Source organism: Hyaena hyaena, unplaced genomic scaffold (assembly GCF_003009895.1).
Source record: "Hyaena hyaena isolate Hyena2069 unplaced genomic scaffold, ASM300989v1 scaffold_20, whole genome shotgun sequence".
In the NCBI taxonomy this organism is placed as follows: Eukaryota; Metazoa; Chordata; class Mammalia; order Carnivora; family Hyaenidae; genus Hyaena; species Hyaena hyaena.
Genome location: NW_024080652.1, coordinates 6,607,147 through 6,631,104, shown reverse-complemented (window position 1 = coordinate 6,631,104; position 23,958 = coordinate 6,607,147). Strand labels below are relative to the sequence as shown.

General features: G+C 41.9%; 1 protein-coding gene and 1 non-coding gene across 4 annotated transcripts in view; one reads left to right on the top strand and one right to left on the bottom strand.

Annotated features, from left to right (window-relative positions):
* Positions 1–23,958, bottom strand: part of ZSCAN25 (zinc finger and SCAN domain containing 25) — a 50,487-nt gene that overhangs the window by 20,961 nt on the left and 5,568 nt on the right. Inside the window, exons 4-6 of one of the 3 annotated variants that reach the window (XM_039226067.1) lie at positions 23,638–23,729; positions 21,416–21,542; positions 3,550–3,637 (exon numbers count right to left, since the gene is read on the bottom strand). In XM_039226067.1, coding sequence (XP_039081998.1) covers positions 3,597–3,637; positions 21,416–21,542; positions 23,638–23,729 — 260 coding nt within the window. In that variant the 3' untranslated portion in view covers positions 3,550–3,596. Of the gene's footprint in view, positions 1–3,549; positions 3,638–15,068; positions 16,909–21,415; positions 21,543–23,637; positions 23,730–23,958 lie in introns of those variants that run through there. The other 2 variants (XM_039226065.1, XM_039226066.1) reach the window with 2 other exon arrangements.
* LOC120228053 lies at positions 2,787–2,891 on the top strand. Its single transcript, XR_005527401.1, has one exon. It is a non-coding gene; the product is annotated as a U6 spliceosomal RNA (small nuclear RNA).

Sequence of the window (23,958 nt, the reverse complement as noted above, 5' to 3'; positions counted from 1 at the left end):
ACCAGCAGAATTTGCTGATGGTTTGGATTCCGGGTATGAGAGAGGGTTCTAGGCTTTTTGGCCTGAGCAACTAAAGGAATGCAAGGTCTAGCCACTAAGATGAGGGGGAAAAAAAAGAAGTTTGGATGGTAGAGAGAAAACCAAGCATTTGGTTGTTTTGTGATAAGTTTGAGATGTCTATTTGATATTCAAAGTGGGTAGCAGTATCTGTGAGTTAGAACTAAAGGGAGAATTCAAAACCCCCTGGAATCTTGCTTCCCACCCCCCCACTGCCCCACTATGTCACCAATATCACAATGATTTCCTCAGTTGATAAAGCCAGTGCACATTTCTCAGTCTTTCTTTTTTTTACTGGTAAAATATATATAACATAAATTTACCATCTTAACCATTGAAAACAGTCAGTTCAGTGGCGTGTAGTACATTCACATTGTTGCGCCAGCATGCCACCATTCATCCACAGAACTCACTTTGCAAAACTGAAACTCTCCACCCATTAAACACCAACTCCCCATTCCTTCTGCTCCCAGCCCCTGGCAACCACTCCTCTACTTTCTGTCTTTATAAATTTGACTACTCTATGGCAGAGAAGGACAGATATCATATGTTTGCACATATAGGTGGATTAGGAGGAACTTAATGGGGGACCATGGTGGAAGAGAAGGGGAAAAATAGTAGGGGAGTGGGAAGGAGGCAAACCATGAGAGGCTCTTGAATGCTGAGAACAAACCGAGGGCTGATGGGGGTGGGGAGAAGGGGAAGGGGGTGATGGGCATGGAGGAGGGCACTTGTGGGGATGAGCACTGGGTGTTATATGGAAACCAACTTGACAATAAACTATTAAAAAAAAAAAAGAAACTTGACAATAAACTACTTAAGAAAAAAAATAAATTTGACTACTCTAGGTACCTCAAATAAATGGAATCATACAGCACTTGTCCTTGTGTTGGGAGCTGTTTCTGAACTCATAAGTTGAGAAAAAAAACTCCTTGTGAGGTTAAGGAGGTAAGTTGCACGGACTCTTACCATCAGATGGCAACCGATATCCACCCCTACCCAGCTGTTTCTGCTTGAGCATCAACCCCCAAGACACCTTGTTGATTGGTATTTGGAGTGACTCATTCTGGCCTTGATATGCTGACTGCACTTTGTGAAGGAACTTACTGTAGGAATTTCTTCTTTTGTGGTTATGGGAGCAACATTGCGTTCTTGAAAGACTTGTTTTTCTTGGGGCGCCTGGGTGGCTTAGTCGGTTGAGTGTCTGACTTTCGCTTAGGTCATGATCTCGCGGTTCGTGGGTTCGGGCCCCGCGTCGGGCTCTGTGCTGACTGCCAGCTCAAGAGCCTGGAGCCTGTTTCAGTCTGTGACTCCCTCTCTCTCTGACCCTCCCCTGCTCACGCTGTCTCTCTCTCTCTCTCTCTCTCCTAGAAATAAATAAAACATTAAAAAAATAATAAAAAAATAAAAAAAAGAAAGAAAGACTTGTTTTTCTTAATACCTCCCATTAAGCGATAAACAGGCTATTGACTCCTACTCACAAAGAACTAACCTGTGCCTTTCCTTGCTAATGCCACCTCTGGGGTGTTCCCCATACCTTTTGCATATCAATGTTCTGGAAAGTTTTTACTAATAAAAGAATTTATCATCAGAATGCCACTTCTGTGCTGTTCCCCAAACACTAAATCATAAAATAAAGTTGAGTCTCAGACAGTGCAGAGAGGCCTGGATGGTGACCAGAAAGAATCTTGCACCTCTCTCATACATCCCTCACCAACACTGTCCATCCTTAAGGGACCCCTGGACCTGGCCTGAGCAGGACTCCGGCATCCCTGTATTTCATTTAGCACAATGTCTTCAAGGTTCATCTATGGTGTAGCATGTCAGAATGTCCTCCCTTTTTAAGGCTAATAATCCATTGTATGGAAAGACCACATTTTGGTTTTCCATTCATCCATTGATGGTTGCCTTCACCTTTGGACTATAGTGAATAACACTGCTATGAACATGGCAATCCTTGTTTAATTCTTTGGAGTCTATAGCCAGAAGTGGAATTACTATGTCATATGGTAACTTTTCATTTTTTTAGGAAATGCCATACTGTCTTACAAAGCACTTTTGCGTCTTACATTCCCACCAACAATGTACAAGTGTTCTATTCTCTCCACATCCAAACTAAGAGATTAAAGAAAATAAAACTTGAAATGTCTATTAAACATCTTCAGTGAAAAGTTGCATGTCTTTGCTATCTGTCTCTAACTTGAGGTTATTCTAAAAATATTTTTAATGTTTACTTATGTTCTAGAGACAGAGAGAGACAGAGCAGGAGCTGAGCTGGGGAGGTGCAGAGGGAAAGGGAGACACAGAATCCAAAGCAGGTTCCAGGCTCCAAGTTGTCAGCACAGAGCCTGACGCAGGGCTCAAACCCACAAATGGTGAGATCATGACCTGAGCCAAAGTCGGACACTTAACCAACTGAACCACCCAGGTGCCCATAGCTTGAGATAAGTCTAATACTTTTTTCTTTTTTGCTACTACACCTACCAAATTAGGAAAGGAAAATGAAATGCAGGAATATAATACATACTGAGTAAAGATCCAATACTAAGATGTCAGTGTGTTCTGTACAAATGGAGTTATTCTGACCATGAAATGGTCTATAGAAGTTGTAGTATAGGAATGGAACTCCCCTTATATGACACCTAGAGTCAGTTCCACGTAAACAAAGTAGGTTTGGAATAGTTTGGATGGAAGGCTGGTAAGGAAGTAGATATTAAAACTGAGAATGAGTGTTCACTTTGACAGCCTTTATACTAAAATTGGAATCACAGAGAAGATTAGCATGACCCCTGCACAAGGATAACATGCAAATTCATGAAGCATTTTATATTTTTGTGTGGAATAATTGAGTTATTAAAATATACACCTGAAACTAATATAACATTGTATGTTGAATACACTGGAAAGTAAAATAAAATAAAATAAAATACTGAGGAAAGATTTAGTAGAATGAGAAAGATAAGGAGAATTATTTTTGCTGTCTCTACATAATAAAGGATATATGCCCTTTGTGATGGCTTCTTCTAACAAAATGACCGTCAAATGTACAAAGGACCTTGCACTCACTCTTCCCCCCTTCATTTTCCTCCCCCTTATCTTCTTTTTCCTTCAATAAATCAAGACATTCCTTAACTTTAGTCAGGCACAAAATAATTACATCTTAAGATATTTTACAAAGAAGGCAAGGTAAAATAAGAAGCAACCACATGTCATTCAAAAGAAAGCAAAAGGGAAGGCTTTTCTCTTGAATAGAAATCTGAACTGTCTAGAATCCAGTCTACTATTGAACTCGACTTCTGGATTGGGACTGAATCTCAGTCACAGAAGCTGTGCTTTTTCTCAAACTCTCCTGTATCATTTCAGTGGTCTTGCCCTCAATGCCCTGTGAATCCTCCTCTATAGTTATACAGAACAAAGAGTTTACTTAAAAGAATACTGTTAAAGATTTTTACCAACACAGATCTCAGAACAACTTACAGATTCGGCTCTGTCAGAGTTTCTAATGAATCCTCTGTGACACTGAGACTCTCCCAGGTGTGTTACACCTGCTTTGCCATGCTTTCCAAGCCCAGCTCAGCACCTAGTCAGGGATAAGAACAACTTCATCTACATCACAATTCAAGCATGTTTTCATTGAGCCGCACCCTTGGGATGCCCTAAGTAAAGTGCTTCATCCGCCTCCTTTTGGGGACATGAAAGTGGAGGACAGCGATCGCAGCCAAGAAAATGGGGTGGGGATGGGCAGGAGGGCAGAGATTCATTGAAGAAATATTTATTTTGTTTATTTAAAAAATTTTTAATGTTTTATTTATTTCTGAGAGAGACAGAGTCAGAGACAGAGAGAGAGAGAGAGAGAGAGAGAGAGACAGCATGAGCAGGGGAGGGGCAGGAGAGAGGGAGACAGAGAATCGAAATAGGCTCCAGGCTCCGAGCTGGCTGTCAGCACAGAGCCCAACGCGGGGCTTGAACCCGTGAGATCATGACCTGAGCCGAAGTCGGACGCTCAACTGACTGAGCCACCCAGGAGCCCCAAGAAATATTTATTAAGTACATTTATTAAGCTAGGCATTATGGTGAGCACTGAGACAGAGTAGTGAATGAATTCCTAATTTAAAAAATAATCAAAATCAAGATATTTTTCTATTGGGAGAGATTGGGAGTAACTATCCTGTATTGTTGAAGAGTTTCACGTGTTATGGCTACAACCTGAGAGGAGTACAGTAACATTTTGCTGTGGAAGGTCATGCTTTGCCATTCCTTCTTAGAACCACCTCATGCCTGCTCTAGGCTGGTGGGAGTAAACTTCAGGATCTGTTCCGTTGTTTGAATGAGTACTCTGGTGAAGCCACAGTGTTCACATAATGGAGCGGCCATTCTTGAAATTTATGTGCATTATCATCACCTGAGGAATTGAGTAAACTAAAGATTCCTAGGTCCCTTTGGACCATGGCTCCATCTATAGATACATTTTTTAAAATTTCCCCAGGTGATTTTGATGTCAAGTGGTCTTCAGATAATTTGAGAATCTCTGTTGAAAGCAATGTTAGGGGCACCTGGATAGCTCAGTAGGTTAAGAGTCTGACTTCAGCTCATGTCATGATCTCACTGCTCGTGGGTTTGAGCCCCACATTAGGCTTTGTTCTGACAGCTCAGAGCCTGGACCCTGCTTCAGGTTCTGTGTCTCCCTTTTTCTCTGCCCCTCCCCTGTTCATGCTCTCTCTTGCTCTCTAAAATAAACAAAAAAAAAAAAAAAAGAAAAGAAAAAAAAAGCAATGTTAAAAGATAAACTGAAGCATTTTTAAAACGTGGAGTTTGAGCAAAAATTGATTCCCATCAGGCAATAACCAAACCAGAAGTGGTTAGCAGCACTATGTCCACTGCAAGTAGTGGCAAGGCCTTTATAAAGATAGGAAGCAAAGCAAGGAAACTATTTGATTGGCTAGAGCTTACATTTGCCTTGTATGGGAAAGCCAAGTTTGCTGTTTGTGATTGTTTGTCCTTATGTTTTGAATTCTTAACCTTGAGGCATTTACAGACTTAGGTTTTGGGTTGCTTATGTAGGCTGCCAAGACATTAGAACTACCTCAGTCAAATAAATGGCTTCCTTGTTTAATTAAACTAACAGCATGAAGGACAAAACCTCAATCTGGAATATCCTGAGGACAGTTTTCACCTTGAGCATTAAGTATGACAAGGATTTGCTAATTCCACTACTAGCAAAGGTGTGAATACACCTGAGCCAAGCTGACATAGCTGGATTTACTGAGTGTTGACTACCACCCAGAGGCAGCAGTATCCTCTGCAGTATCATGGAAAGCAAAGGAAAGGTCTTCGACAGTGGAACTGGATCATTTCTAGGTCTGCTACACTGAATCTTTTGAGTCAGATGCCATTATTCTATAAGAAAATGATCTTCTAAAGTCCAACCCCATACAATCCAGTTACTTATCCCACTGCTCCCTGAATTTCCTGAAGTATAAAGTACTTCAATGCAGAGGTATGATCAGAGCGAGGTGGGATTTACCAGAAGGATATTTGGGTCACATTTGGAGTAGGGGATGACAGAGTAGTCAGGGAACAGTGAGGACACTGGAATGTAGTGGGTCTCAAGGCATAACAGCTCTTGGTGATCTAACAGTGGGTAAAGATACTGGATGTGGGCTGGAGCTGAGGTCCTCCTGCAAGGTTTGCTAGGGCTTGGTGTTGGGGGAGCTTCCAGATGTATACTCAGGGTCACTGGATAGTACGTAAACTCTATCACATACTAGGGGTGTGTGAGAGGCACCCAGAAAGCCTAATTCCCAATACACCAGCTGAATCTAAAAAACAAAACACACTAAAAAACTAGAGTTTCAATGCTGACCTAAAGACCAGTCCCCAACATCTAACAACCCTTCTGTTATTTCATATTCAACAATTCTACAATGAAGCTTCTTCTTCTAACTCATTGCTGCTCAAACCAGTTAACCCTCCAGATTTCATTTATGTGACCATCAGTTTTGTACTGTTTTAGTAGTCTGTCATAAGTACCAAGTAAATTACAAATTGTGAAATAATTCCAAAACACTGTGAGATTGAATGCCCACAGCGATACCTATACATTTGTATCAACCAGGACATGCATTAATGACCAAAGATGCTCCCTGAAGCAATGAGCTAAAACCAGCAGGTTTGGGGAAGATGATCCTTAATTTGCAGCAGGAGATATAATGTGGCTGAAAGTACCTGTAGAGGCCACAAGGCCTGAAACAAGTGACCAGTCTAAAGGCTAAGTGGAAAATATTCTGAGTACACCTACACAAAACCAAGAGTATGGATGAAGACATTGAAAATAGGACCTGCCATAAAGAAAGAAATCTGCCACACCAGAGGTCTTCCTTCATACATTGAATAAAGGAGGCTTGGCCAACCATGCACAGTGAAAGAAGTGTGGGAATTAATCTGCAGCTCTTGAGCAAGATGAGGTATGATTAAATTGGTGCAGCTTGTGAGCTATATGGTGTGCCACTCTCCTGCTCTCACTTCAGGGCCATTATCATCAGGCTAGTACTTGAGATCCTTTTCCTCCTACGTTCAGAAGTAGTAACTGATGTTAGTGCTTTATTTTAACATTTAAAATTTTTATAATAAGATAATTTTGGGGCGCCTGGGTGGCTCAGTCAATTCAGTGTCCAACTACAGCTCAGGTCATGATCTCACAGTTAGTGGGTTCAAGCCCCATGTGGGGCTTTGTGCTGACAGCTAGTTCAGAGCCTGGAGCCTGTTTTGGATTCTGTGTCTCCCTCTCTCTCTGACCCTCCCCTGCTCATACTCTCTCTCTCTCTCTCTCTCTCTCTCAGAAATAAATAAAACATTAAAAAAAATTTTTTTAAATAATAATTTCAAGCTTACAGAAAAGTTGCAATGACAATAATACAAAATATCCATATATCCTTTACCTGGATTAATTTATCATTAACATTTTTACCTTGTTTCTTTTCTTCCTTCCTCCTACTCTCTTCCTTCTCCCCACCCCTCACATACACACAACAGTCCTTTATCCTAAAATATTTCAGTATGTGTTTCCTAAGAACAGGGGTATTCTTTTACATAACCACAATTATCAACGGTTGTACATTTAACATTGATAGAATAATTTTACCTAGTCCAGACCCATATTCCAATGGTGAAAAATGACTCAACAATTTTTATTATTTTTTAAAGTGTATGTATTTATTTTGAGAGAGACAGAGACAGTGGGAGTGGGGGAGGGGCAGAGAGAGAGAGGGAAAGAGAGAAACCCAAGCAGGCTCCGCACTGCCAATGCAGGGCTTGAACTCACAAACTGTGAGATCGTGAATGACCTGAGCAGACACCAAGAGTCAGATGCTTAACTGACTGAGCCACCCAGGTGCCCCATGATAATGTTTTTTAAGTTTGCACAATACTACATTGTATGGATGTGTCATTGTTTTTTCAATCACCTATCTTGGATGCAGATTCTAGTATTTCTTAGGGTAAGAATGCTGTAATGAGTAATGTTGTGCATACGTATTTTTACATTGTTAGAGTGATATCTTTTTTTTTTTTTTAAATATTTTTATTTATTTCTAGGAGAGAGAGAGAGAGCGACAGCGTGAGCAGGGGAGGGTCAGAGAGAGAGGGAGACACAGACTCTGAAATAGGCTCCAGGCTCTGAGCTGGCAGTCAGCACAGAGCCCGACGCGGGGCTCGAACCCACGAACCGCGAGATCATGACCTAAGTGAAAGTCAGACGCTTAACCAACTAAGCCACCCAGGCGCCCCTAGAGTGATATCTTTACAGTAAATTCATCCATAATTTTATTAGATATTACTAAATTATCCTCCACATGAGGCTGCACTATTTTTGCATTCTGCTAGCAATGTGTAAGAATTCTTGTTTCCCCACAAACTCATCAATAGCGTATACTGTCAAGCTTTGGAATTTTAGTCAATGTGATTGAAAAGAAATCTCTCAGTGCAGTTTTAACTGGAATTCGAGTGAAGGTGAACATATTTGTATATTCTTAATAGCTGTTTTCATATCATTTTTTGTGAACTTTAGTTTGTCAATTTTTCAATGGGATTGTTTTGTTTGGGGTTTTAACTCAGTTTTTTACAAAGTTCTTCATATATGAGAAATATTAGAACTATGTGTTATGTTGCAAATATTTTCTCCCAGCTTGTGATTTGTCTTTGCTTACGTTTTTACCATTCAGAAGTTCTTAAAATTTTTATGTAGGAATGCGTCAATCTTTTCTTTTAGTACATCTGGATTTTGAGTCATAGTCTGAAAGTTTTTTTCCCTGAACCTATGTTTTAGAGGAATTTATCCATGGTGGTCCTCTGGTACTTGGATGGTTTCATTTTTTACAGTTAGATCACTGATACATCTATAGTTCACTCTTGAATATGATGTGAGAAATGGGTCTATTTTTATCTTTCTCCAAATAGCTATCCAATTATCCCAATGTGACTTTAAAAAAAATTAACCTATTCTCAGTGATTTGGGATACCATATTTCTTTTTTTTTAATAGTTTATTGTCAAGTTGGTTTCCATATAACACCCAGTGCTCATCCCAACAAGTACCCTCCTCCATGCCCATCACCTCCCTTCCCCTCTCCTCCACCCCCATCAGACCTCAGTTTGTTCTCAGCATTCAAGAGTCTCTCATGGTTTGCCTCCCTCCCTCTCCTCCACTATTTTCCCCCTTCTTCTCCTCCATGGTCCTCCATTAAGTTCCTTCTAATCCTCCTATACGTGCAAACATATGGTATCTGTCCTTCTCTGCCTGACTTATTTCGCTCAGCATAACACCCTCAAGATCCATCCATGTTCCTACACATGGCCAGATTTCATTCTTTCTCATTGCCATGGAGTATTCCATTGTATAGACAAACCACATCTTCTTGATCTATTTGTCAGTGGATGGACACTTAGGCTCTTTCCATGTTTTGGCTATTGTTGAGAGTGTTGCAGTGAACATTGGGGTACATGTGGGACACCATATTTCTTACATAGTAATCTGTACAAAGCCAGGGCTATTTCCTGCTATTCCATTGGTCTATATATGTGCGAGTCCCATAGTGTTTTTACTGCTGGGATTTTTTCATCTTTTACTTTCCATTCCTTCCATTAGCACTTCAGTTCATGCAGCAGGAAAGACTTAAAGACTGGAGAAACCTAATGAGAAGACTGGCTCTTGATGAGTAACTACTTACTGTTAATTCTACTTTTCCTGTTCATACAACAGGCTGAGCCCTTTTGCAGGAGTCAATGAACTACCTAAGTGATGTAAATTGGATTTTCTTCAACTGTTTCAGACACAGAGATAACATTAATACTCAAATAGCTCCCAGAGGTGGGAGTCAAAAAAGTATAAATGAACTTGTGCCACCTCTTTTGTTTCCAACCTATCTAGAGGTTAATCTACTAGCTTCTCCAGAGATTACAGTTTTTACTAAGAAGGGAAAAGATATGAGGTGAGCTCTTGGGCTTATGGCCATTTCCTGGTCTCTGGCCATTCAGATGACAGCACTATGGCCAGGGCGTGTGGCAGCGATGGCAGCCCTTCTACTGGAGCCCATCCACCCTTCCAGAAAAGTGGAATTGCTCCACCCAAGTCCCTCTGTTTATCAAGGCACAATATCTGCCTTACCAAACCCTTTCCATCCTCACTCTTAGCAGTTTAGCTTCATAGCAACAAACACAAGGAAGAACATTGCCTGCCTTCCCCGTCATTAACAAATTTTTTCTGAAAATTTTTATTGAAATGTGTTGATACCGGGGATAGGTTGGACATGATAAATCTCTAGAAACATGTCCTTCAGAAACTTAGATAATAAAAGGAAAAGAAGATAGAAATACAAAATTGTAAGAAGTCTCAGTGAATTTCTTTGGCTTATAGAATTTCTAAGTGAATTCAACATAACTGCAATTGGTAGCACAACTAGAAATGTCAGCCATATCAGAAGGGCCACTAGGGGCAATGCAATGTCATGTTTCTTCTCAGGCACCCTGATAAAAAGGCAGAAATCCAGGTCTTTCACTGAAATATTTACTGTCTACTGTGTGCCTCGAGGGCCTTAGTTTTAAAGAAAAAAGGCTGGCACTAGCTGCACTGAGTTTAAGTGGCCCCACTACATATATCCATTTACTGGGAAAGGTGAATCTAAGTAGGTCCCAAACAAAAGTTCTTTGTGATGCAGAGGTTCTGTGGCAGGTGCTTGCCTGGAATGAATCCAAAGCAATAAGCTAGGTTGCCTGCATAGAAACCATCTAGGTTTTAGAGTTCCAGGCACCTATCCTGAGGTTCTGTTTCAATAGCTCTTGGCTCTGCATGGCAATACTAATATTTAACCCAAGTGATCTCTAGTAAAACTTTGTTCTCTAGAAAGTTAGGCTGGGGCATTAAGCTTAGCAGGAAATAGCTCAGGTCCTTGAAATGCCAGTCCTTTCTTCCACTAACTAAACCATCTACTTAACGAGACAGAAAACAAACCAAGGGTTACTGAGGGGGTGGGGGATGGGCTAGGTGGGTGATAGGTACCTAAGGAGAGCACATGCGATGAGCACTGCGTGCTGTATGTAAGTGATGAATCAATGATTTCTACTCCTGAAATCAATATTGCACTGTATGTTGGCTAACTTAAATTTAAACTAGAAAAATATAAATAAACATCTAATTTGCATCAGCTATTATTCTGAATGCTACAAGCAGTGATTCTCAGCAAGGGTCTATTTTGCCACCCAGGGGACATTTGGCAATGTCTGGAAACCTCATTAGTTGTTACAACTGGGGAGTGTTACTAGTGTCTAGTAGGTTGATGCACAGAGCAACCAGTACAGCCTCCAAAACAAAGAACTATCTGGCACAAAATGTTAATAGTGCAGAGGTTGAGAAACTGGCTAAGTTGTAAAAGAACAAGTAGCAGGGAGCCTGGATGGTTCAGTTGATTAAGCAACCAACTCTCGATTTTAGTTCAGGTCATGATCTTGAATTTCATGAGATAAGCCCTGTGCTGACAGTGCAGAGTCTGGTTGGGATTCTCTCTCTGCTCGCTCTGCCACTCCCCTGCTCACATGCTCATTTGTATGCACTCTTGCTGTCAAAATAAATAAACTTAAAAAAATTAAAAATAGAATACAAATAGAAAAATAAAAGGGCAAGCAGACTCTAGAGAAACATGTTCCTGTTACTCTACTCATCTCAGTAGTAGATAAAGTCAGCTTGTATTGCATGATGAACTTGAAACAAACTTATTATTTTTTTTTAATATTTTTATTTCTAGGAGAGAGAGAGAGAGAGACAGCGTGAGCAGGGGAGGGTCAGAGAGAGAGGGAGATGCACACTCTGAAATAGGCTCCAGGCTCTGAGCTAGCTGTCAGCACAGAGCCCGACGCGGGGCTCGAACCCACGAACCGCGAGATCATGACCCAAGCGAAAGTCAGACCTTTAACTGACTAAGCCACCCAGGTGCCCCAAAACCAACTTATTTTTTAATAAACAAGGGTTCTTCAACTTGCTCCTAGGCTGGAAGAGGAACTGGAAGTACTGCAGTACAGTTAATCAGGGTGATGATAACATTCATGGCATATGTTTTGAAAAGCAAATATTTAATGCAATAGCTCCTCAGGACAGACCTTGCGCAGAAAGTCACCACCCAAGGGATAAAAAGGGATTTCTCTTACAAAGGGCATACCCCTTGGAGTGGCACTTTTCATTATCACAGAAACATAGCACACACAGCCAGCCCTGAAAGTGCAAAACATTATAACTATGTGAAGAAACCGCAGACACCCAATCACACACAATGAGGGCTGTATATAAGGTGACCAAATATCCCTGTTTGTCCTGGAGTCTCACTTTACAATATTGTCCTGGCATAATTAATAGCACTTCTCTTCACTCTCAAAGGGTGCAGGAAATATACAAGAGGAGTTTACAACATCCTGTCATATCAGAAAGCAAAGAAGCGATCAAAGATGATTAGGGTTATGTCAAAAGGAATCAGGAGCCAAGTTGAAAAGACTCCCACAGACCAAAAGTGAAATGATCTGAGCATCAAGAAGAACTACAGTGGACTGGCTATAAATCCAAAATCCATGATTATATTTTGACTGAAAAAAGTAACTGATCACAGTTACAGGAAGCAAAGCAGATCATTACTGAAAAAACAGGCAAAGGGAAGAATCAAGCATTTCCTTTCCTGTATGAATTCTATCTAACAAACCTAATAGCTAATGAGGGAAAATTTCTGACAGAAGCATTCCAGCTAATAAATGAGGAATCATTTATAGAATTTATTATATAAATACACCTAGGATCCTAACATCATAACAACCAGACATGCCATCATCGATGTGTTCTTGCAAAATATAAGAAATGAATTTGATTACACCTTTAATTTTTGGTTAATATAGAGGACAAAGAACTATATTAAATAACATCATGGGTATGCAAACAGCAAAATTCAAAGACATGAAATTCTACAGGATAAATAATGCAGTTGTTTCAATGAATGAATTTCAAGAGAAAAAAGAATAGGAACTATACATTATAAAACTTAGAAGACAAAGCAACCAATTATAATCTATGGATCTTATTTAGATCCTAACTCAAATAAACTTTTTAAAAGTATGTGCTTTTTAAGAAAACATTAATTGCAAATTAAGAAATTATTTTTATTGGTATAACAATAATATTGTGGGTTTTCTTTTTAAGAGCTTTTTTTGTTTGTTTGTTTGTTTGTTTTTAATTTTGAGAGAGAACAAGTGCCAGCAGATGAAGAGCAGAGAGAATCCCAAGCAGGCCCCATGCTGTCAGCGTAGAGCCCTATGCAAGGCTTGATCTCACAAACTGTGAGGTCATGACCTAAGCCAAAATCAAGAGTTGGATGCTTAACTGACTGAGCCACCCAGGCGCCCCTCAAGGAGTTCTTACCTTTCAGAGGTACACACTGAAATATTTATAGACAACTTTTGGGAGCTATTTTGAAATATTTCAGTAGGGAAGACAGGGAAGAGGGTATAGAAATAAAACAAGATTGGCTATGAGTTTATAATGGGTAAAGCCAAATAATGAATACATGAGGATTCACTATACATGTTTGAAATTTTCTATTATAAGAAATTTCTAGGGGCGCCTGGGTGGCTTAGTCAGTTAAGCGTCCGACTTTCACTTAGGTCATGATCTCGCGGTTCGTGGGTTCGAGCCCTGTGTCGGGCTCTGTGCTGACTGCCAGCTCAGAGCCTGGAGCCTGCTTCACATTCTGTGTGTGTCTCTCTCTCTCCTAGAAATAAATAAAACATTAAAAAAAATTAAAAAAAAAGAAATTTCTAGGGGTGCCTGGGTGGTTCAGTCAGTTATGCGTCCGACTTTGGCTCAGGTCATCTCATGGTTCGTGGGTTCGAGCCCTGTGTCAGGCTCTGTGCTGATAGCTAGCTCAGAGCCTGGAGCCTGCTTCACATTCTCTATCTCCCTCTCTCTCTGACCCTCCCCTGAGCATTCTGTCTCTCTCTCATAAATAAATAAAACATTAAAAAAAAGAAATTTCTAAACAGAAAAAATACAGAAAATAAAATATTTAACATTTGAATATGTAACAAAAATTATGTCACTAAAATTCCATGGAAAAAATTTTCTTTTGAGGCTTTTTGAGACATCATCCATAAACTTTGGTCTCAAAGCAGATTTGGACACCCAAGGAAAAAAGCAAGCCCTGGCTCTTACCAGAGCTTCTCTAAAGAGATTCCAACTGGATGAAAATCCAGAGTCCTATTTGGCTAAGCATATTATCAAAGAGAATCTAACAATTAATTAAAGTAAACAGAAAGACCACTGATGAGCAATTCCCAGCCTGTAGTGGACCAACACTCCTCACTTAGTTTTGGAATATGGACCTCCGTGAGAAAGCCAAACTCGAGCAGGTCAACCCCCAGGTCCTAAAGACCAGAAGCCAGAGCCTCTAAAAAAGCCTTTTCCTGGGTTTGGCTGCCAGCTGGCTACAAGCTTTGCTAAGTTTGTCTGGGAAGTGGGGAAAAAAAGAGTGGACTATGCATCTGGACCACAACATTGCTAAATAGAAGCAGCTTAGTATCTCAAGATAGTGGATGACATCTCAGATATATTTATGGCCTGGCTACTATAGGCTCATGGAGACAGTGGAGAGGCCGGGAAATCATCTGCTAAATCAAAATTAAACATCCTGGTTATATACCATGGTTATCTAAGAAATATGTGATAAAAAAAATGTGTTTCAAAGTAGACTGAATAATGCAACTGTGTTGAAGTCATCATTTATCTTATTTACAATAAAAAATGGGGAGAAAAAAACTCAGTAAAAGAATCTAATATTAAAAGTCACCACAAAACAAATCACATCTTATAATTATAGTACCCTGTCAACAAAAGACAGACTAACTCACCCAGCATCCAGCGTTTGAAAGCACAGCACTACGGTGACACTGCAATGTAATCCATGCTCATTACAAAGATATTTTAAACAATATTCCAGAATTTTAAACAGAAAGGAAACCTTTCAGTGACAGCAAAATAAGAAAGTGTAAACAGTACAAATACTGCATCTTCTCATTATGTATTTTTAAATGCCTACAAACATCTCTATTTTTCTTGAATCGACACTTCTGTTAAACAGATCGCTACCACCTCATGATTTCCAGTTGGCAACTGAGAACCTCTCAGATGACAAGGATTTAGATGTATCAACAGAGACTATCTGGTAACAAGAGGTAGGTGGCGAATGCATTTCAAGGCAAGAAACTGACAAGGACCAGATCCCAGGTCCAGAGTTTATGGGAGTATCCATGGGCTCCACCTTAGGAGGTTCTGAAGATCAAATATATTCACTAAAACGTAAGCTCCATGAGGTCAGGGACTCTCCCCGCTATTTTATTTGTTGATACATATATCAAGCAAGCACCTAAGAGAGTTCCTGGTACACTGTTGGGCCTCAATAAATATGTGTGGAATGAATAAAGTGGAAATAGAAAAAAAAAAGCATCTTATGCTATAAAGTGCCATCAAATACACTGTATTAATAATAGTTCATCTTTCAGATTTATTTAATTAGAACTTTATATAGAACTGAATACTTTTTAAAATACTTTCATGTTTATTCAATAATCAATAGCAAAATATTGATTTCCTACTGGATGGGTGGATAGTTGTTACAGTACAAGGAATAATGGGGAAACTTTACAGATGAGGGTACAATGTTACAGAGACAAAGGGAGTACAAATAAAGTAAAATAAACAAGGCTGCCTGAGAGATCCCAACTGGGGAGGGAAAGATCCAGCACCTGAGCGGCAGGGCAGAATGAGTGAGCACCAGAAGACTATCCTCTCAAACAGCACTTACAACAAATGTAACTTAGAACGCCTGGAGCTATTAACAGTTCTGTGTGTGTTCCCACTGGTAAATCACAAGCTCTGGGAGGCTAACATCTCATGTGCCTCATTCACCACTGTGCTTCCAGCACCAAACACACAGTAGCTGTTCAATAAATACTTGTTAAATGGAAAAGAAGGGAGGCAGAGTGAGCTAATGATCTTGCAGGTTGATACAGCCCTCATCACAATGAGGTGTAAGTTGTCAATATGGGACAAAACTTTCCCCTTACTATGAGAATTGCTCAAGAGGCAGACATGAAGATCCCACTGAAGGAGAAAAACTTCAACCTGAACTAAAATTCAGGATATCATTTCCCCAAAAGATGGTAAAAAACACTGTTTGCATCACTTGGATCAGAGACGTGAGGAGCTGTGCTCTCTGGAACTCAAAATAAATCAGACCTTGCCTTGCTTCTGTTTGACAACAAATGGAAAGAAAATGGGTCAAAGTGCCTTTCTGCACCCCACCACTCTTCCGCTCTCACTTCAAAGCCCTTCAGTGAGTAAAGACGAACGCATCCTCCAATGAGATCTCCCTCCACTTGGTGATTCCTGAAAGGTCCTGCACCTTCCAGCACCTTTCTTTTGCAAAAAAGGTTCATCCTTATTGCGCCAGGGTCTCCTGGCGATGCTGAGTTTTCTGGTGCCGATTGAGGATGGACCTCTGGTTGAAGCTCCTCCCGCAGGAAGGACAGTGGTAGGGCTTCTCCCCAGTGTGGATCCGCTGGTGTCTGACCAGTCGCTCCCCTTTACTGAACCGCTTCCCGCACACCTGACACCCATATGGCTTCTCACCAGTGTGGGCTCGCCGGTGCACAGCCAGGTTTGCATTCCTGCTGAAGCTCTTGCCGCACTCACAGGTGTAAGGCTTCTCCCCCGTGTGAGTTCTCCGATGCACCTGCAGATGCTGCCGTCGGCTAAAGCTTTTCCAGCAGTCACCACACTTGTAGGGCTTCTCCCCAGTGTGACTCCTCTGGTGGACCTCGAGGTGGTGCCTCTGACTGAATGTTTTCCAGCACTCGCTGCACACATATGGTCTCTTTCCCAGGTGGGTTCTCTGGTGCTTCATGAGGTACTCTCTCAAGGTGAACCCCTTCCCACATTCGACGCACCCATAGGATTTCTCTTCTTCGTGGGTTCGCTGGTGTCTGACAAGATTTGAGCTCCGACTAAAGCCTTTTCCACACTCGGGGCATTGAAAAGGCTTCCAGAAGGAGCTGTGGGTCTTGAGGTCATCAGGCAGGGGCATGACACCATGCTGAGGAGGAGGAGGCCCTGGCATGTTTCCCACAGAGCTACTGGGCTCCTGCTCACAGGTTCTTCCAAGCTCAGGGCTCTGGAGGGTGGCTTCCCCAAACCTCTCTGATGTCACCTGAGCAAGTGCCCCCTTGAGGTCTGCCTGCTGGGTTTTAGCCTCCTTTTCCTTGCTCCCAATGCCTACAGGACAAAGGAGATACAAGCTAATTCTGTAGCAGTTATGAAAGTAAATCTCTATGTTAGGACTTGGCTTGTAAGGATGTCCCATTAACAATTCTTTCTTTTTCCCTTTGACCAATGACCTCAATACAGTTTTCTTTCATGGACTCTAAAACCAGACTTCACTTTACCTTTTTCTACTTTATTACTGACTGAATGTTTGTGTCTTCCCCAAATTCATAGGTTGAAATCCTAAACTCCAATGTGATGATATCAGATGGGGTGTTTGGGAAGTAATAAGGTACAGTCATTAGGGTGCAGCCTCCATGATGGGATCAGTGTCCTTATAACAAGAGGAAGGGAAACCAGAGCTCTTAGCACAGAGATCATGTGAGCATGATCCTTCATGATGGGAGAGGCAGGGACACAGCACAGATCCCTCAATCCCTCTATCTCACTCTGTCTGCCATGTCTTGAGATGCCAAGACAGAGTGAGGTGGCAGCCAGCTGCAAGCCAGGAAGAGGGCACTCTCTGGACACTGAATCTACAGGAATCTTGATCTTGAACTTCTCAGCCTCCAGAACTTGGAGAAATAAATGTCTGTTGTTTTAAGCCACCTGGCCTATAATATTCTATTGTAGTAATCTGAGCCAAAACTCTCCATTACCTTTTTTACAGAATAGTCTGCCAAATCTTAATGTGTTCTCAGTTAATTTTCTCAGACTTGTATATCCTTCTAAATCTAACTCAATGATTTCCTTGAAGAAACCTTCCCTGCTTACTCTCTTAACTACATCTCTTTAGCACATTTATACTGAATTAGCACTGTTTATTCCGCACCTATTTATATGTGACCTTGTTGAAAATGCCACTTTACATTCATCAAGGTATTATGCCTTCCCTAGAGATTATAAACCTATTCCAGAGATGGTGGGCTACTTGGAGTTCTCCATAACCTGCATACAGTTGCTCAGCATGCAGTCCTTGCCCCTGCCCCCAACCCACTCCTCCCTCCCTCTAACCAGGTTTCATTAATCTGGGTCTCCTGGGAGCCTGTCACAAGCTTACTAAGTGCTGGATGAATGAATGAATCCAGTGTGTCACTGACTTCTACCAGACCAAAATGCCCATGAATGCTGCTGAAATGCTTCAATCCTTCTAGAAGTTCTTCCTCTGATCCCTCTTTCACTCTCTCTAAATTAACAGAAGAATTATTTACAGAAGAACAGGAGGAAGGGGAGGAAAAAAAAAAAAAAAAAAAAAAAGGGCGGGGGGGGGGGGGGGGGGGGGGGGGGGGGGGGGGGGGGGGGCGGTTCTGGGAAGCAAAGGAACCAAGACAGAAAAAAAGAGATGAGGGGTGCCTGGCTCAGTCAATACAGCATGCGACTCTTGATCTTGGGGTTGTGAGGTCAAGCCCCACGTTGGGTGTAAAGACTACTTAAAAATAAAATCTTAATGAGAAAGAATGAAATCTGGCCATGTGTAGCAACATGGATGGAACTTGAAGGTGTTATGCTGAGCAAAGTAAGTCAGGCAGATAAGGACAGATGGACAGATACCATATGTTTGCACGTATAGGAGGATTAGGAGGAACCTAACGGAGGACCATGGGGGAGAAGAAGGGGGGAAATAGTCGGGGAGAGGGAGGGAGGCAAACCATGAGAGACTCTTGAATGCTGAGAACAAACTGACAACTGATGGGTGTGGGGGGGAGGAGGGGTGATGGGCATGGAGGAGGGCGCTTGTGGGGATGAGCACTGGGTGTTGTTGGAAACCAACTTGACAATAAACTATTTATAAAAAAATAAAATAAAAATAAAATCTTAAAAAAGAAAGAGAGAGATGGCAAGCAGCACTTAGGCACAGTAGGGGTCCTTTCAGATGACGTCGTTAAAACACAAAAAGAAAAACATCACACGACTTCTAATCTAAACAAATATGAAGGACAGAGCTGTCAGCTCTGATAGATTCTTCTGTAAACTTTCCATGAAAGATGCACAAAACATAACTGTAGAATTCAAAGAATTTTCATAATGAACACAACTATATAAAAAACATCCAGGTAAGAATACCAGCATCCAGAAAGCCCTCTCCTAGCCCCTCCAGTGACTATATTCTGCCACCCCACGGCTAATGCTATTCAGACTTTTATCACCATAAACTACTTTTACCTGGTCTTAAACCTTATGTATTGGATTCAAATATTATTTCTGGATGCTTCCACCCATTATTATGCTTGTAAGATTCACCCATATGGCGGGATGTAACTATAGTTACACTATGTTTTCTTTCATTGGTATTACATTGTCAGAATATATTTTAATCTATTTATGAATGTGGCTGATATTCATTTGGGTAATTTCCAGTTTTCAGGAGTTACCAATAGTAAAACTGAAACTAAAAGCAGTGCACAAGCCTTAGCTGGACTCTGGGAGATGGTAGTATGTGCTAGGTATTAGATATCATGGAATTCTGGTTTCTCAGGCCCAATCCTACACAGCTATCAATGCAGGGGCTACAAGTAAATGGGAATAAATCACAGGAAGTCCTGAAGGTTGAGATGCCAGTAGATAGTATGCGTGAGAAATGGACTTTGGCCCACCCAGACTTAGCATAAATGCTTAGGGAAGTACTTGGGTTGTTTCAAATAGTGAGAAGAGCACAAACATACAACCAGTCTCTAGAACTGTCAGATGGCAAGGGTGGAGGTGGGGGATACAGGTATAAAATCCCTCTGGGACAGAAGGGCAGAATCGTTCCAGCACGCAGCAGTATCACTGGCAGAGGTTGGTCCCTGAGGGGGATTAAGGCGCTAGAATACTGGTACACCAGCATCTGAGGTGTGTTGCAAGAGCTCCTGAACTGCACAGTTATGTCTGAGGGTTTCCACATCCTCCACCATTACAGAAGTCTTAAATTTCAGGACGCCTGGACGGCTCAGTCAGTTAAGCGTACGACTTCCACTCAGGTCATGATCTCATGGTTCGTGGTTTCAAGCCCCATGTTGGGCTCTGTGCTGACAGCTCAGAGCCTGGAGCCTGCTTTGGATTCTGTATCTCCCTCTCTCTGTCCCTCTCCCCACTCCCACTCTCTCTCTCTCAATAACAAATAACATTTAAAAAATTGTTTTTAATTAAAAAAAAGAAGTCTTACATCTCTTTGTAACATAGGTTGGCATCCTTTGGCCACTCATATGACTGCCTGGACAACCTTGTCCTGGACCCAGGTCTACTGAGCCCCTCCTTTAAGGCCTCTTCCTCCATAATGACCATTATTCCATGTACTTGGGCTCTTCATATGAACTGCTAAGATCGCAAAGGCAAGTGCCTTTAACTCTTTAGGGTGACCAGCAAAGTGTTGGCCACATAGTAAGTGCAAAATAAATATTTTTGGATGAATAAATAAATAAATGTTGGCTGATTCATAAAGGAATTAATATTTGTATAGCTAATAAAAATATCTTAACACTACCATATTCACCAAATGTTTAGATTTATTATCTCACTTAATCCTCAAGATGCCATGAGAGCTCTATGAATGTCCCCATTTTGCAAATAAGGAAACAGAAGCCTGGAAAGGTCACAGTCAGTGATGGAGCCAGGACGGGCTCTCCAATGTGCTAAAGGCAGTACAGTGATACTCCCACTCATCCCTCAACATATTTTAAGATGAAAAAAGGTCAGATGGGATGGGGTCAGGACAAATGAACAGTCAGTACATAATTCAGAAAGTTATGAAAAGAAAAGCGGAGGGAACAAAAGAAAGGGTCATAACCAGTGACGTTTCTTTTCCTTTCCCCCTCCAACCCGCAGAGATACCTCCATTCTAGGAGTCTCCAGCCCCTGCAGCACCCTCCCCGGCTTCCCTGCCAGGGCCTCTCCTTGTACTTCCCCAAACTCCTCTTCCCCCTTCTCTTGCTGCTCTTCCTCCTTTGAGCACGTTCCATGTGCATCATGGTCTCACCCTTCCAGCTCCAACCCAGGTAAAATCTGGCCACCACCTGAGACAGGCCCAGCCCAGGCTCTGCTTGCTCTGTGACAGCGGCCCACATGGACCATCTATGTGTCTTCTGTACACATGCCTGTACCCCAAAGGCTTCCCTGCCATTAGTCCTGCCACAACACAAAGCTGCAAAGTTGGAGCCAGTGTCCGAGGGCATTCAATAAATCCCTGTTGAGGGAATGAGATCAGAGGATCATCTTTTGCTGTTCTTTTGCTTTCTATCCTGGGTGGGTACTCTTCAGTTACAGACAGAGTAGGTGCTCCAGGAATTGTGACAACCAACCTGTCTCATCACAGCCAGAACAACTACCTTGTGTTTTCTTGCCCCTCATCGGCTCTTCTCCTGACAGGACAGCACATACCTGACTCCTTAAACTCTGGGTCCATGCTCTTTCCTTGGACCCATTTACTCACCTTCTTTTGTTGGTAGCACCAGATTCTGAAATCTGGGGAAAGGGCAAGAACCCCGACCTGCAGCTTTCAAAACTCCTCAGTTTCTTACCTTTGGGATGGAACCAGTCTTACCTGGAGGTGAGACCCCACAGTCCGGGGGTTCCACGTATTCCCCAAAGCAGTCTATCTGGGCTGGGGTCACATGCCTCCACTCCTCCTCAGGGAAGGCCAGGGCCATATCTTTAAATGGCCCCAACCCCTGAAACAACAGGAGATTGCTATGGATAAAGAAATAATACCAAAGTAGGGAGAGTCTAAAAGCAGAAGTGAACACAGGGGTAATACTCTAGGAAAGAACAGAGCAAGAAGACAGAAGGAATCAGATCCAGAGATGGTCTTTGGAGCAAAAGTCCCTACCTCTTGACAATTTAATGACAGGGAAGTAATGGACTTGTCTGAGCTACCATATTTTCTTTTTTTTTTAATTTTTTTTTTTTTTATGTTTTCATTTATTTCTAGGAGAGAGAGACAGCGTGAGCAGGGGAGGGTCAGAGAGAGAGGGAGTCACAGACCAAAGCAGGCTCCAGGCTCTGAGCTGGCAGTCAGCACAGAGCCCGACGCAGGGCTCGAACCCACGAACCGCGAGATCATGACCTAAGCGAAAGTCGGACACTTAACCGACTAAGCCACCCAGGCGCCCCATGAGCTACCATATTTTCGAGTCTCTGTCGCAGCCACCTAGCTTGTACCCTAACAACCACAGCACCCAATTCCCGCTTTTCAATTCCCTCTCCTCAATCCTCAAGCTTAATCAAGACTCAGAGCTATTTATCCCTTCACCTAAAACCGATCTTCCCTCAGAGAGAAGTAAATATTTGGGCAGGCTTTGTCTTAAGAACAATGCTGTATTAAAATAAATTCAGTATTGGGTGCCTGGGTGGCTCAGTTGGTTAAGCTTCTGACTTCAGCTCAGGTCATGATCTCACAGTTCGTGGATTCAAGTCCCTCATCAGCCTCTGAACTGACAGTGCACATCCTGCTTCAGATTCTGTGTCTCCCTCTCTCTGTCCCTCCCCGCGTGTGTTGTCTCTGAAATAAATAAATAAACATTAAAAAAATTAAATAAATTCAGCATCATTCACAACACCATGAAGAACCATTATGACAAAAAAGAGTGGTCTAAAAAATTAAAACATGTTATCATCCTTCATCTCCTCCAAAACACATGCTAGGAAAACAGGAATAGGAAAGGACACAGGCATAAACCTTGCCCAAACAGTGCTTTAGCTATACCAGACTTGAGTTATTATTATTATTATTATTATTATTATTATTATTGCCAAATGACCCACTTTCTTCTACTTTCCTTCTATTAAAAACTCTTCACTTTAAAACTCACTGTCCCTGGGACACCTGGGTGGCTCAGGTGGTTAAGCATCTAACTCTTGATTTTGGCTCAGGTCATGATCTCATGGTTCATGAGTTCAAGCCCCACATCGAGCCCCATATTGGGCTCCACACTGAATGCAGATGCTCAATCTCTCTCTTTCTCTTCCCTGCTTTCTCTCTCAAAATAAAAACAAGACAAAAAACCTCACTGTCCCCTTCAAAAAGATGCCAGACTGGAAATCTCCCACTTCCCTGGTAACACTCAACACCCAGCAGACATGACAAGAGTGCCCCAACTGTGCTCATTACCCCAATTTGTAGCAGGCAGAGAAGTCAAACAAGGCCAAATCCTGGTGTAGCCAGGGTAGAGGCCAAAGGGACCACTCTGTTCAGTGTTCCATGGAGTCCCAAACCCTGAGTCAGCTACACTCCTGCTGACATGGGAGGAGAGGGTCCCAAGGAAGAGAAGCAGCAAAAGTATCCATAAAGACTATCTACAGAGGGTTATTGATTTCTTGATCAACCACCACTGCCTAAATTAAGCTTATCAATAATGTCTTCCTCCTACACATGTACCCCAATGTTCATAGCAGCACTCTCAACAATAGCCAAAACATGGAAAGAGCCAAAGTGTCCATCAACAATAAACTATGAAAGAAAAGAATAATAATAATAATGTCTTCCTCCTCAGTAAAGAGTAATACTGGTCAATTAAAAAATAAGTCACAGAGTAATAAAAACAAGTGAATTGAACCTTACGCCTGGGCCCTAAGGCTTAAGGGTCAACTCAAGTTAGTAAATGAGGATGATAAATTAGAGAAAACAAAGCTGTCATATCCATCAGAACAAGAAAGTACAATAATTCAACTTGCAGATGGCGCTTTGTTGTGCAGAGAAACCTTGGGGAAGGTGAACCTCATTCAAAGCAATGTCATGATCCCCAGAAGGGCAGAGGTACAGCTCACCTGGGATCCAGCTGCAAGGAACCCAGCTGCCATCTCTTGGTCTCTGGTGTTCACTGGAGGGAGGCCAGGACCAGCCTGAAGAACTGGCAGAGCTAAGCAAAGGGGCGGGGGGGAAGCAAAGAAAGATTAGTGCTGTCTTGCAGTTAGCTTTTTCAAAGGTGTCCACTGCCTGACACACAGAACCCAAGTACCTTAAGGAGGCTCCACACAGACCTACCCTGTTCTCAACTAGGCAGATGGTCCTGACCCAGTATGCCCCGCCCCTTGAAGGCTATTCATACTATCTGGTCACACTGCGAATAACCCTCTTTGAGATTCAGT